The sequence below is a fragment of the Lontra canadensis genome, unplaced genomic scaffold (assembly GCF_010015895.1).
Source record: "Lontra canadensis isolate GAN:19392208 unplaced genomic scaffold, GSC_riverotter_1.0 scaffold40, whole genome shotgun sequence".
NCBI classification, from domain to species: domain Eukaryota; kingdom Metazoa; phylum Chordata; class Mammalia; order Carnivora; family Mustelidae; genus Lontra; species Lontra canadensis.
This window is the reverse complement of record NW_022631034.1, coordinates 11,117,624-11,132,427: the sequence shown is the minus strand read 5'-3', so window position 1 is coordinate 11,132,427 and position 14,804 is coordinate 11,117,624. Positions and strand designations below refer to the sequence as shown.

At 40.3% G+C, this 14,804-nt stretch overlaps 1 protein-coding gene across 4 annotated transcripts in view; it reads right to left on the bottom strand.

Annotated features, from left to right (window-relative positions):
• MIGA1 (mitoguardin 1) overlaps positions 1-4,356 on the bottom strand; it is a 91,350-nt gene extending 86,994 nt beyond the window's left edge. For 3 of the 4 annotated variants that reach the window (XM_032870151.1, XM_032870152.1, XM_032870153.1), the window contains exons 1-2: positions 4,308-4,356; positions 1,880-1,993 (exon numbers count right to left, since the gene is read on the bottom strand). In XM_032870151.1, the coding sequence (XP_032726042.1) occupies positions 1,880-1,978 (99 nt within the window). In that variant the 5' untranslated portion in view covers positions 1,979-1,993; positions 4,308-4,356. Of the gene's footprint in view, positions 1-1,879; positions 1,994-4,010; positions 4,033-4,307 lie in introns of those variants that run through there. The other variant, XM_032870154.1, reaches the window with a different exon arrangement.
• Between the last annotated feature and the right edge of the window lie 10,448 nt (positions 4,357-14,804).

Sequence of the window (14,804 nt, the reverse complement as noted above, 5' to 3'; positions counted from 1 at the left end):
AAAATCACTTCAGTCACACTGAATACTATATATGATCAAGTAGTGTATACCTCTTGATTTCAGCTTAGGTTCTAATATAAGGATCCTGAGATCAAGCCCTGTGTGGGGCTCTGTGCTCAGCATGGAGTATGCTTGTGCCTCTCCCTCCTCCTGCCTGCACACACACTCTCTCTCTCTCTTTCAAATAAATAAATAGAGTCGGATGTTTAATCAACTGAGCCACCCAGGTATCCCTATTATTTGCCCTTTTAGACAAGTTACTGAAGCTCTTGAAGGCTCCAGATTAGTAAAATTGAGATGATTTCCAAATTCCAGGGTTACTTTGTAGATTAGAGACATTTTATGTATAAAGGACGTAAACAACGTCTTAAACATATTGGACCCTAGGTAGTAATTACTATTCTCATACATTTTAACGTACAACCTCCTTTCCTATATACATGTAAAATTACACTATATTTCACCCATCTGAGATACTATTCATTTCAATATGTAAGCAAGTTTTGCAAATGTTCAAATGTCAAAAATCATCATCTTGGATTTGATGAAATTTGGTGTAACTTTAGAGAACTAAATGCTACTTTCTATACATACCTTTTTCTTTAGCACAATGAAGCACAAATTGCATTAGAAGCAAATACTAAAAATATAGGGACTGCTCCCATGGAAGATATACAAAAAGACAGTAAGTGCGTGAAGAGATGCTCAACATCACTAATCACTAGGGAAATGTAAATCAAAACCACAATGAGATACCAACTCATACCCATTAGGGTGGCTACCATCAAAAAGCCAGAAAATAACAGGTGTTGGTAAGAATGTGGAGAAACCAGAACTCTTGTCCACTGCTGGTAGAAATGAAAAGTGGTGGTGGAGCCACTATGGAAAGAGATATGCGAGTTCCTCAACAAATTAAACACAGAATCACCATGTGATCCAGCAATTTCATATCAGGTATATATCCAAAAGAACTGAAAGCAGGGACTTGAATACATACTTATACACTCATGTTTATAGCACCATTATTCACAAGAGTTAAAAGATGGAAGTAACACAAATGCCCAGTGGTGGATGAACGGATTAACCAAATGTGGTATATATATATAATCAAATGTTATTCAACCTGGGAAGACAAGGAAATTCTGGGACACCTGGGTGGCTCAGTCAGTTATGCATCTGCCTTTGGCTCAGGTGAGTCCCGAATTAGGCTCCTTGCTCAGCAGGAAGCCTGCTTCTCCTTCTGCCTGCCGATCCCACTGCTTGTGCTTGTGTGCACTCTCTCCATCTCTCTGACAAATCAACAAATAAAATCTTTAAAAAAAAAAAAAAAAGAAGGAAATTCTGACATGCTACAAAATAAATGAACCTTGAGGACATTATGCTAAGTAAAATAAGTCAGTCCCCAAAAGACAAATATTATATAATTCCATTTATGAGGTACAAGGCTCCCCGCTCAGTGGGAAGACTGCTTCTTCCTCTTCCTCTAACCTACCCCTTCATGCTCTTGCTTGCTCTCTCTCTCTCTCTCTCAAATGAATAAATAAAAGAATCTCTTAAAAAACAAAAAGATTTTGTCTAAGTTAATTTAATTTATCTAAGTAATCTCTACACCCACATGGGGCTCAAACTCAGGACCCCAAAATCAAAAGTCACTTGTTCTTCCAACTGAGGCAGCCAGGTACCCCAGGACTATTTCTTTAAAAAGTCCTAAATATGATAACAACTAAAAGCCATGAAATAAAAATCAAGTAAGTATTAAACCACTTTAATAAACATTTGAACCATTTAAAACCTCAACTGAAATTTAAATACTGTAAATAAAATACTATGCTCTGAGCAATAAATTTATTATTCAACTTCATGTTTCTTTCTTTTTTACCTGGGAGAGAGAATAGTACCAAGACAGAGGAAGATCAAACACTCTTAGTACTGCTGTCTTCAAGGAAAACTGTGATTCGCTTACTGTTTCTTCTGACATGACTCCTCTTCTAATCTTCATTAAATGAAACATAAAAACATATGAGCCACCAAATGAAAGAGACAAATTGAAATTTTAACTCTATCAGTTTTTTTCTTTTCGCAGTTAATTATTCATGATAAACTTCCCTGAAAAAAATTATGAGCCAAATTTATCCGAGCTAAAAGTTTATTAATCACCAAAGCACCCAAAAAGAAATGAGTTAGATTTGAACTGAGAGTTCGGGTAGCACATTTTCCCTAGAAAATTGCAGGTTCTAGATTTTTTCTTTTCTGGTTAAACATTTCAGCTTTTAAATCGTAATTTAAAACTGATTTCTTCCCACTTATTTCCTACTAAGGAAATCTGACTGGGACCAGGACTCCTGGGGCTAGAAAGCTCAGTTCACTGAACTTCAGAACTCAGGCACTTATTCTCCTACTAGCCCATTTTAAAGATCTTCAAAGAAATGCCACATACATGCTATGAAATTTTAATTGTTTTAATGCCTATTTCTATTGAAACCAAAGAAAGAGAAGTCAGATGTCTACAGAGAAAGCAGCTCTCAGAAAAGCCCTTAAGGGTAGCCTTCATAGAAACATAATGGTTCAGGCTCTGGGTCTATGCTTTTCAAAGCCAGAAACTCAATTTTATCTGTGTGCCTAAACAAATTCACATAGTATTGATGTATAAGTTATCTTAAAAATTTATTCATTTATAATAAGGAAATATACTATCTAGTAAGAGAATACTTAAACATGTTATCAAAACATACCCTCTCTGAAATAAAAAACTGTAAGGAGGTAAATTTTTTTTAAAAGTTGAAAAGGCTGCCTGGTGAGCACAAAATTAATGGATCCCTGGATCCCCTTATCTAGGCCAATTAAAAGCCAGAGACAGGTGTCTGGTACACAAGAGAATAGGCCTCTCCAGTAACCAGAATGTTTATGTCTACCAAATCTAATATTTCTTTTCCTTGAATAGGGCCACATAAACATAACTAAAGAGAAAATAAAAATCATTAGCAATCTCTCTATAAAAGCTTACTGGCTAGCTATACTTTAAGTCCTTTATTTCTGCATATATGTCTTCTCTTTTTGTAGACTCCAGTAGACTACCCTTTTCTGTTAATATTCTTTCTTCACCCAAGTATCAAAACCACTGATTAAGTAGTAGTCTCCTTCCAAATAAAACACGGGTGGGTTACTGCTATTGACACTAACCTACTAACCTTATTCCCTACTACTGACACAGAGTATAAACTTAATGCCCCCTCACACATATTCTAATGACAATGTTCAGGCTCAGTATAGTTCTAATTGAAACACATTTATTCCAACCAATAAACTATGATACAAATATATTACTGAGAAATACAAAGGAATCCATAAACAAGAGAAAAATGGTCCTCTGGGGTATAAGGGAGGCTCGGAAGGAATCATTCCTTTTCATTGTAAGTCTTCTCAAATATTTCATTTTTTATGCACCTACATATATTATTTTTTGTTACGCTAAAAAGAATAAAAAAAGGTACTGTATTATGTAATACTACTCGCTTCTCTACAGCTAACCACTGCGGAGCTAAAAAGTGTGATAGAGTTTGTTTCTAAACACCCTAAAATTCTGTTCTACAGCTTGGACTTTACAATTTAAGCAAAAATGAAAGTCTGAAATACCCTAAAAATTTTTGACATGAAGCCTAAATCCATACAACCGAACTCAGAAAAACACAGATATGCTTCGTTGCAATAATGATAGAACAATAATAATTAAAGTCTGTGCAAGAGCAAGATCTTCCGGAGTCCTCCCTCCAGAATATAAATGTTAAGCAACTTTATTGACAGAGGATCCCAACGCCCCAATCCCTCCCAATGCTCTATTATTCTCTGAAAGCACCTGCAAAGAAAGCGTAATCTTCCCCATTCAAATACCACTCCCTGCTCAAACCATTGGCATTCAAACAGAAACACAGACCCACAAACGGCTCCTACCTCCACCAAGACCCCCACCCCCGGTCCCCACAGCACTCTCCTCAGCTGTCTTCCTTCTTTACCAAGGGACCAGGAAAGGGGTCTCCCTCTCGGCTCGCCCGCCCTCGCCCTCCGTCGGGCTCGGACCAGTCGGGTGCCCTCCCTGATTCAGTGCTGCCCTTGCGGGCCTCCCTCCGGCGTGGGGACTTCTCTGGCTTTCTGTTCCTTCACCAGCACTGAGAATCTCAAGGGCCAAGGCCAGGGCCCAGCCGGCGCCCCACCACGCCCCACCACGCCCCACCATGCCCAGCCCCGCCGCCTCAGCCCCGCGGGCGTAGCGACCCCACCCGCTCGAACTCCCGGCGTCTCCACCCTTGTACCTGGTGCTCCTCCAGACCAGGTGCGGCTGGCCCACGCCTGCTTCCCGGCCACTGCCCAGCGCTGAGCAGCAGCTTGGCCGCGGGGGCGGAGTCCTTCCGGGGTCAGGAGTGGGAAGGTGGAAAGAATGTGGCGGGGGCCTTCTAGCCTTTCAGCGTGAGGGGCAACGTGTGAAGCCGCTCCCGCCATTTTTGTTTAGGGCAGGAGGTTTCTGCCTTGCCAAATAAGAAAAAAAGACTACGTAAGAAGAAATGCATTTTTGCAATGCTGTCACCTGGTATCGTATTTTGTAGCGTTTTGAGGGCTCTAGGGACATTCAGCGAATCTGGTAAAAACTAGGGGACTTTACTCCAGAAAAATGCACGTAGACACGCTCATATGTTGTTAAAAGAAACAATATATTACAGTATATTCAAGTTCAGACTCCTCAGATCAATCCAAGGATCTCAGATTAAAAACTACTGCTGTAGATCCTCAGCACTTAAATGAATAAATGTTGAGGCATTTTAACCCTGTACTGATGTAGTTATTGATTTCAATTACTCTTTTTTCACCACGTTTCCCGCTGAATTCGAATATGTAAATATGGCCAACTACGAGTTTTTAGGCTTTTGAGTATTTTTAGGTTTTGAGTATACCCTGTTCTGAGGTACTAAACACAGTAAACGAATGGGGTTGGGGGAGGAGAGACATGGAGAAAGACAACAAAAAAAGATACTGTTTCCATATCCCGTCCTGAGCCAAAACATTCCACCAAACCTTCAGATTTAAAACTTCCAGTTGCTGAGCATATTAGTGGTGAACTGTCAAAATAATTTGTAAGGATAGCTAAAACATGACAGCAGTTGTTATTATTCCTATCTAAGGAACAGGAATGAATAATTCTGTTAGTTTTCAAGATTTCTATTTAGTCAAATGAGAAATAGGGAGAATGACAATGCTGATGTGTGGCATTACTAGAGGAATAATAACAAAGTGCACAAAGTTCTGTGTGAAAATATTCTGCACATATAAAATATCTGTTGCTGTTAACAGATGAAGAACCTGGAATCTGAAAGGTTTTTTTTTTGTTTATTCTCCCAATCTCCTTTCTGCTGCCGCCTCCCTACTTCCCACAACTTCCAAACATTCAGCATAAGGGGAAGAGCAGTAGTTCTTAACTCTACTGAGAACATTTTCTCTTTTAAGTCTACAATAAATGTTACGGAAGAGGTATTAGTACATACTCGTAATGGCTTTTACTGTTCAACGAGGGAATAAGAAACACCGTATTTTTATTACTTTTCTAATTCAGTGGAATTTGCTCCAAGACTCCCTTCTCCAGGATTGGTGGAATATTTAATTGCTAAAATTAATGAAGGGAAACCCCACTAAAGTGGACTCAAGATGATTTAAGGAGAGGCTGGAAGGGAAAGCTTTACCACTCAATGTCAGGGAAAGAATCATCCGTCACAGGACCCAATAGGAAAGGTACACATTGCATCTTCTAGAAGAAATGGACTACTACAACTCAGCCAGTGAGAAACTATCATCATCCCAAACCTGTGCTTTTTTCCAAAGACCTTTTGTTCAAAACAACCCCTCCCATCTTTCTCCTTCTCCATAAAATAATGTTCTCCTATGTTTGTTACACTTGCCTATAGCTTTGCCATACTTCGCTTACTTGTCCCAGATTGCAATTCTGTTATTCCCAAATAAACCCATTTTTGCTGGTAAAATAACTGACTGTTTTATTTTTAAGGTTAACACACAATCTTAGCCATTTGTACATATATCAGTTAGGATGCTGTTAGCTACAAGAAAACCAAATAGTGGCTTAAACCACAGGGCAGGGTATTCCACATAGATGCAGCATCAAGCATCAAGAAAGCACAGTCTCATATTTGTGTATGATGGCTTTTTCTTTTTAAGATTTTATTTTTTATTTTTATTTTTTTAGGGGCACCTGTTTGGCTCACTCATGGAGCATCAGTTTTCCACTCAGGTCAGGGTCCCAAGGTCCTGGAATCTAGCCCCACGTCTGGCTCCCTGCTCAGCGGGGAGCCTGCTTCTCCCTCTCCCACTCCTCCTGCTTGTGTTCCCTCTCTCTATGTCTTTCTCTCTCTGTCAAATAAATAGATAAAATCTTTAAAAATTTTTATTTTTTTAAATAATCTCTACACCCAACCAACATGGGGTTCGAACTCACAGCCTGGAGATCAAGAGTTGCCCACTCTACTGGCTGAGCCAGACAGGCACCCTTGGAGATGATCCCTTATGTTATTCTGGCCCAGGAGGAAAATGGAGCTTGGTTAACTCTAAAGGTCTGTCCCTCACCCAAGGAAATCATTACTCAACCATCAATGAATTTGGAAGCTCTCATATGCATAATCTCAAAACAACACTGTATTTTTAGACTGCCCAGGTTCAAATCCTTTCTCTGCCTCTTACTAGGTATGTGGTCTTAGGCCAAGTACTTAACCTCATTATGTCTCAGTTTCCTCATTGGGGTGTTAGGAAGATAAATGTAATAGTTCTTGTAAAGTACTAGGATTCTTATGTAAGTTTTCAACCTGAGAGGTAACTCCATGGGATCTGAGGATTAAAGTTTACTGCCACATAATTGGTTTCTGTTGTAATCCTACACATTTGTTTTATGCACGTAGAAATGTCATGTGAGAAAGGGGTCTCTAATTTGCCATTTACCAGAATGTCAGAGGGGTCCAAGATACCAAAAAATGGTTAAGAACTTAGAATAATTCTGGCACAAATTTCTAAGATGTAGTCATATTCAGTGGGAATTTTCCATGTCCTTTGGCTGAGGCTCCAAAGTTAAAAGAAATAGATCCCGGGTGCTTGGATGGCTCAGTTGGTTAAGCATCTGCCCTCAGCTCAGGTCATGATCTCAGGGTCCTGTGATCTGGCCTGCATCTGGCTCCCTGCTCTGTGGGGAGTCTGCTTCTCCATCTCTCTTTGTCCCTTCCCCAACTTGTGCTCTCTCTTACTTTCTCTCTCTCTCAAATAAATAAATAAAATCTTAAAAAAAAAAAAGAAAGAAAGAAATGTCAAGTGTGCTAAGTATTCTTAAAAAGGGTGCTAGACCAACCACACAATGCATGCCAGGAATAATGTGAAGCCCCTTTAGCAATTCTCTGTCCTCACATACCTCCAGGAAATGATACGGCAGAATCGATCGAAGACTGAAAAATGAAGATGCCTAAAAAACACTTTTCTGGAGTGCTGTGCATTTTCCTCCCCCTTCCCAAGAGTGGGGAGAGGAAAGTGCATATCCCATCCTACCCCACCTCAAGCCAAGTGAAGGAACTTACAGAAACTCGGGCAAGGTTTGTTTGTTTTTAAGATTTTACTTATTTATTTGACAGAGAGAGAAGGAGAGAGCACAAGTAGGCAGAGCTGCAGCAGAGGGAGAGGGAGAAGCAGGCTTCCTGATGAGCAGAGAGCCCAATGCAGGGCTTGATCCCAGGACCTTGGGATCATGACCCGAGCTGAAGGCAGATGCTTAACCAAGCCACCCCCAGGCCCCAAACTCAGACCATTTGACTTCTGTGCTCTGTAGTTTATGTTACCTGAAAAGTCTAAAGACAATAAACTATCCAAAGAGGTCTTTGATGGCAGAGCAGAGAAAGGGCTACAGTGGAAAAGGCCTGTACTTGCAATTTTGCAAGAAAAATTATCCTGGGGGTTATGTGAATGTCACAGAAGGTAGCCAGGCTTGAATAAGCTAAAGAGAGTGTATCTTTGAACCAGGAGCTAAGTGGACTATCCAAATGGTAGCCACAGATTTTTGCCCCCAATGTTAGGAGATAGTACAGTAAGAGATCCCTAGCAAGAGGGGAGGTTACTGAGGAACCCACAAAAGGGCCCTATAAGAAAAGAGCCAGCATTTAGGAATGAGTCACATGCAGAAGGCACCCAAGATAGATTTAATGCACTGATTGTGTGTATCTGATATTTCACTTAGGATATATAGGATCACTGCTCACTCTAGCTGACTCATTAATATATGTCCAGTGAACTTCAGGAACTATTGGTGGAAACTGCACTTACCAAGTGAAAACATTAAGTCTGACCAAAGTCCAGTACTTTAGTTAAAAAACATTACATCACCTAAATAGATTAATTCTTTTAGGTAATTCATATATGCAATTACTTTTTCCATTAACTGTTAAAACCTGGCAGAGTCCCCAGAAATAACTCAGGACCTCCTTTTAAATCTATAAAATGCCAAAGTGTATATATTGGCCATTCTATCTTTGCTCTCATTACCCACCCAGAAGTGTATGGTAGACTCCTCCACAAGTCAGAACAAAGCCGACCAAGGCATTTAGAACTCAGACTATGGGGGAAAAAAAGAACTCAGACTATGGGGCACCTGGGTGGCTCAGAGGTTAAGCCTTTGCCTTCAGCTCAGGTCATGATCTCAGGGTCCTGGGATCAAGTCCCACATCGGGCTCTCTCCTCCGCAGGGAGCCTGCTTCCCCCTCCCTCTCTGCCTGCCTCTCTGCCTACTTGTGATCTCTCTCTCTCTGTGTCAAGTAAATAAATAAAATCTTTAAAAAAAAAAAAACTCAGACTATGGTTCTAGATGTTAATTTAGCACATGACTGTATACATCCAATATTACAGATTCAGTTCCTCAAAATATTAAACATAGTGATACTTTGTGACCCAGTGATTCCATTCTTAAATAATACACAAAAGAAAGTAGAAGATACATTCACATAAAAACTTGTACGTGAATGTGCATAGCCACATTATTCATAATACCTAAAAAGTGAAAACAACCCAAATATCTACCAACTAATGAACGGATAAATAAAATATAGTGTGTCCACATGATGGAATATTACTTGAATATAAAAAAGGAATAGTGTGCACACTACAACGTGAAAAGATGCTAAGAAGCTCATCATAAAAGATATATATACTATATGGTTCTCTTTATATGAAATGTCCAATACAGGGATATCTGTAGAGACAGAAAGTAGATTAGTTTACCTAGTGTTGGAAGGATTGTGGGAAAATGGAGGTTGCTGTTAAAGGGTATGGGACTTCTTTTTTGATTAGCTTTGTTTTTTAAAGATTTTAATTATTTATCCATTTGAGAGGGGGGTTGTGGAAGAAGCAGAGAGGGACAAGTAGACTCTACACTGAGCACAGAGCCCAACTGGAGACTTGATCTCACAATCCTGAGCTGAAATCAAGAGTCTAGCACTTAACTGACTGAGCCATCCACGTGCCCCTGGCAGTGAAATATTCTATGCTTAGATTGAGCTGGTTGTGGAAATCTGTGGATATACGAACAACTATTAAATTTGATTGGATTTATATTTTAGAGAGACTTGTGTTTAGAATAATGACATTAGATTAGAGGAGAGACTAGAGTCAGAAAGACATGGAACTATCAAAATAATCTATGCAAGAAGGAAGATGATCTGTACAGAAAAATCTTCCTAGGTTCCATTCCCCACGGAGTCAGTTGATCCTCTATTGATTTTTTTCTCCTAAATAGCTCTCATGGTCATCTCTGCTGCTAGGTCCTTAACCTCCCTTGTCTGTATTCTATAATAGTCTGCCTGCATCTATGCCATTCATAGCTACCCAAGTAATCCAATATATAAATCTCACCATGTTGCTGCCTTTCTTAAATTTCTTCATGGATCTCCAGAAGAAAAACTTCTTTTAGCAGACAAAATCACTCATGATCTGCCTTTTCTGTCTAGCCTGTTCCCTGACTCTTTGCCCTCAAACTCTGCTCTAGTAATACTGATCTTTTGTAGGTTCCCATATCTGGCATACTATCTCTGTTGATATTCTTTTGCCTTTGTTCTTCCCTTTGTCTAAAAAATCCTTCCTCTTCTGGCCCATCAGAAATCTTTTTGCTTGGCCTTTAAGCCAGTATCTGGATTTTTTGTGTTTTGTGTTTTGTTTTTGTTTTTGTTTTGTTTTGTTCTACTGTATAATATCAGGTTGACCTGGCCTCTTATTTTCTCTCTTGGAAACTTCCATTTCATCCATTCACATAATTGTCATTTGAGCTGCTTTGTTCTTCAATGACCCTGAATCTTTGGCTGAAAGCTTCTGAGCAGCCCCTAACCAAGGTAAAGGTTAAAATAAACCCATTACTTGGGATTTTTTAAACTAGGAAAACTGTTCTTGGAGAAAACTGCAAGATGGCAAATTCAAGAAACAACCGATGAAGAGATCACGGGGCATCCTAGTAATGTTTGAGTTCCCAGTTCTAGTTAGCCTACCTTGGATTTAAAGAGCCAATAACCCCCTCCTTTTTTTGGTTCTGCTTAATAGCATCTGAAATGGTGTACATGGGCTCACTTATGTGCTTCAGGTGGCTTATAGGTATGCCCAGATGGTGATTCTTGCTGGAAACCTCTAATTGTGAGCATTCTTGTTTATTGACCTAATTTTCTGAATGATCTAATCTGATCATCAAAAAAGAGATTGAGAAGCACCAATCCAAACTAAAGCAATAACTCTCAAGTAGGGGTGATTTTGTCACCAATGGGAGGAGGTGCTATTGTCATCTAATGGATACTACAGATGCTGCTAGACCTCCTACAATGCATCAGAACCATACCCCACAACAAAGAATTAGTCCAACTTGTCAGTAGTGCTATCTTTGAGAATCCCCAAGCTAGAGTAAACCGAACCCTTGCTCTATTTACGAATAGATAAAAATGGATTTTCTTGGCAGAGCCTCAAAAGTCAATGCCAAATACCTTCCCATCCAAATCAAAATACTCTAATGGGGGTAGAGAGGTAAATTCTTCCCCCTCATTTTAAGCCAAGTCTCAAAGTCTTTAAGAAGACCATTTTGAAAAGATGACATGTGTCCTTTGGCATATTAGACAGATAAGACTCGGAACTGATTCTCATTTGAAAAGTCCCGAGTCAGGGACACCTGGGTGACTCAGTCAGTTAAGCGTCTGCCTTCAGCTCGGGTCATGACCCCAGTGTCTTGAGACCAAGTCCTGCATCGGGATCCTTGCTCAGCGAGGACCTTGCTTCTCCCTTTGCCTGCCACTCTCCCTGCTTGTGTGCTGCCTCTCTCTCTGACACGTAAATAAATAAAATCTTAAAAAAAAACACACACACACAAGAAAAAACAAGAGAAGCCCTAAGTCAATTGGCTAAGACTGCCTCCAAGCAAAAGATGCACACAGGCTGATTAGGAACAGCCCAAACTTCTGTGAAAGATACACATGTGCTTTTGGTGGACCAAGTGAGGAGTCCATCCATGTAACAGAGCTGGATTGGATCATATTGAGAGAGGCTGTCCAATAGGACTGTCCAATATTGACTGTCCAATAGGAGTGAGATGATACTAACCTTTGGATGGATCCCTGGAAACCAGGGGACTAAGGCATATGTCATAAGGTACACCAGAAGATATGCTGCTGAGCCAAGGGATTATAGGTGAGTGATGATTCCAGGAGAGAAAGATAAGCCTCAGACCTCCGCTAAACCTACAGGGCAATGACACCAGGCTATAACTATCCTAGTCAGTAAAGATCCTTTCTGTCCTTATCTTCCTCAGCCCAGGAGCAGCCCAAAATGAAAAGCAAGTCAGGGGAAGGGGTAGGGAGGGAATGGCAGATAATGTTTTACCTGTGTGGTTCTGGCATTTTTGACATTACACTGGACAGGATTTTTTAATACCTGGGAGAAAAGACCATTTGTTTATTATTAGAACATGACTGGAGGATTTTTTAATTACTTGGGAGTAACCGGAAAAGCTTAAAGCTTTGCTTAAGATTTGATCCTAGGAGCAGAAAGGGATCTTCAGAGATTTTCAGAGACAATAATGAGAAACAATAAAATTGGTTTCTGCCTGTCCTCTACCAAATCCTTCTTGTTCATCACGTTAGGAACAACAGTTTGCGTTTCTGTCACTTATAACCAAAAACATATTATAAAGCCTCAGTTTAAATCAGGGTTTCCCAATAGTGGCACTAATGACGTTTTGGACTCTCCTGTCATGTTACTGCAAAGGAATGTAGCTAATTTCTCTTCTTCCAGTCCTCCTCAGGAATATTACCACATGTCCACCTTGGGGCAAATACCCACCATCCTCAGTTGAGGATCAACAAATATCTGAGTCTTTCAAAGCTGGACTATGAGAATATTGTGAGCAAGACAAAAATACTGCTCTCACTGAGCTTTACAGTTCTGAAGACATAGGCAAAAAATTAAATATACACAAAAATCTTAACATAATTAAAATTTATAATAAATTATCTGAAGGGAACATAACAGGATGCTGAAATGAGGTATAACAGGGTAAACAGTGTTGCTTTAAACAAGGAATATCCAGCGGCATCTGGGTGGCTCAGTTTGTTAACCAACTGACTCTTGATTTCAGCTTCGGTTGTGATCTCGGGGTTGTGAGATCCTGGCCGGGCCCATGTTGGGCTCTGTGCTCAGCAAGGAGTGGGCTTGAGATTCTCTCTCTCTCCCTCTGCCCCTCCCCCTACTCATGCTCTTTATCGCTCTAAAAAAGAAAAAACATTAATTAATAAAATCTTTAAACAGGGAATATCAGGGCTGGGGGTAGCCAGATGAATGAGGGATGGAAGTTTGGAGAGTCTGGTAATAGCATGTCTGACTCAGGGAAGAGCATTTGCAAAGGCTTTTTCAGCCTCAGGTTACAAACATCAAATGTATGTTTTGTGACATTTTCACTTGCCAATACTCAATTGCAAAAATGAGAAGGTATTTGTTTTGATGTGACCACTCAATAGTCTTCCTTCCTCCTTCTTCCTACCCCTATTTCTTTTCTTCTTCCTTTACTTCATTTCTTCTCCCCCACCATTTTTACTCTGATTAAATATTAAATGTACACATTAAAAAAATATTGCAACTAGCATATTGATGAGACCCTCTTGCCATCATAGCAAAGGTTAGAAAATTTAAAACACTGTCATTTATTTATTTATTTGACAGAGAGTGTGTGAGAGCACAAGCTCAAGCAGGGGGAGCAGCAGAGGAAGACAGAGAAGCAGGCTGCCTGCTGAGTAGGGAGTCTGCCACCACTGAAAGGCTCAATCCCAGGACCCTGGGATCATGACCTGAGCCAAAAGCAGACACTTCACCGAATAAGCCACCCAGATGCCCCAATACTGTCTTTTTTCAAATAAATCTATACAACTTTCCTTTAAGTCTGATACCAGAGAGCAAAACATCAGAGAACAAATGTTTTTCATAATCACTCTTAACAAATGAGGAATAGTTAAAACATTTAGATATTTGATTTTTTTTTTAAAGATTTATTTATTTATTTATTTGAAACAGAGAGAGAGAGATCACAAGTATGCAGAGAGGCAGGCATAGAGAGAGAGAGGAGAAAGCAGGCTCCCCGCTGAGCGGAGAGCCCGATGCAGGCCTCGATCCCAGGACCCTGAGATCATGACCTGAGCCGAAGGCAGAGGCTTTAACCCACTGAGCCACCCAGGCGGCCTAGATATTTGATTTTTAAAAATAAAAATTAACCACATTGCCTACAACCTTGTGCAATGTAAACTGCAATATTTTGAAATATGCTGAAAAAAAGAAAAAAAAAAAAAAGGAATGGTTGTGCCATAGGCATCCTCCAAATTGTGAAACCTCCTTTCTCCTTCAGTGAACCCGGGTAGGTGATCATTGTGGTGCAAACTGAGGTATTGGTGTCAATCCCTTTCTAGCTAGCAAAGGTTCATTTTTTTCCACTTTTATCATAAAAATAGAAGTAGAAGCTCCCATATTTTCTACTTGATTCTGATGGAGATTGAGCATCTTGCATTGTACTTGGCTACATGGTCCCATTTTGGAGACTACAAAGTTAGAGATAATCAGATAGATTGAAACTGGCAATTTTAACAATAATTTTCATTAATTTAACTGCTTTTATTGTTTGTGTAGCGATCAACTGAACACATTTTAAGTTACATAAATTAGAAGGCAGGTCTCTTTCAGTGCTCTAGGCACTAAGCAAATACTAAGGTTTCAATAAATATTTCATTTGATCTTGATTTTGGCCTAAGGGAAAATGGGAGAGATGAATTTCTCCTTTGCACATGTGGAAAAGGAAACGGAATTACTTTCAGAGAATCTAAGCCCTAAGAAGTTGGTAGAAGAAAGAGGAGAGGAGAGAAAACAGCGTTGAATTGGGTTGCCTAATACTTCTGTGCACAAGGTCGGAAACCTGAGGCCCTTCAGTGGCCAGCCTTAATGCAAATTCCCTAATGCATTGAGACAAGATTTGCTAAGGGTCGTATAGTGTAAATATAGAAGAGGGGAAGAACATGTGTAAAAACAAGAGCCTGAAGCCTAAAACTGCTCTGCATGTACTGGGTCCCGGTGCTAGAGCTACTCTCTGAGTGACGGGTGACGGCAGGCCGGGGTCTCCGCACCTGGGCCCTGCTACCGCGGCCACGCCCCAGGGGCGGGCCGGGTTATCCCGGCAACTCCGCCCCTTCCCGCCCTACCGCGACGCCCCAGACGCC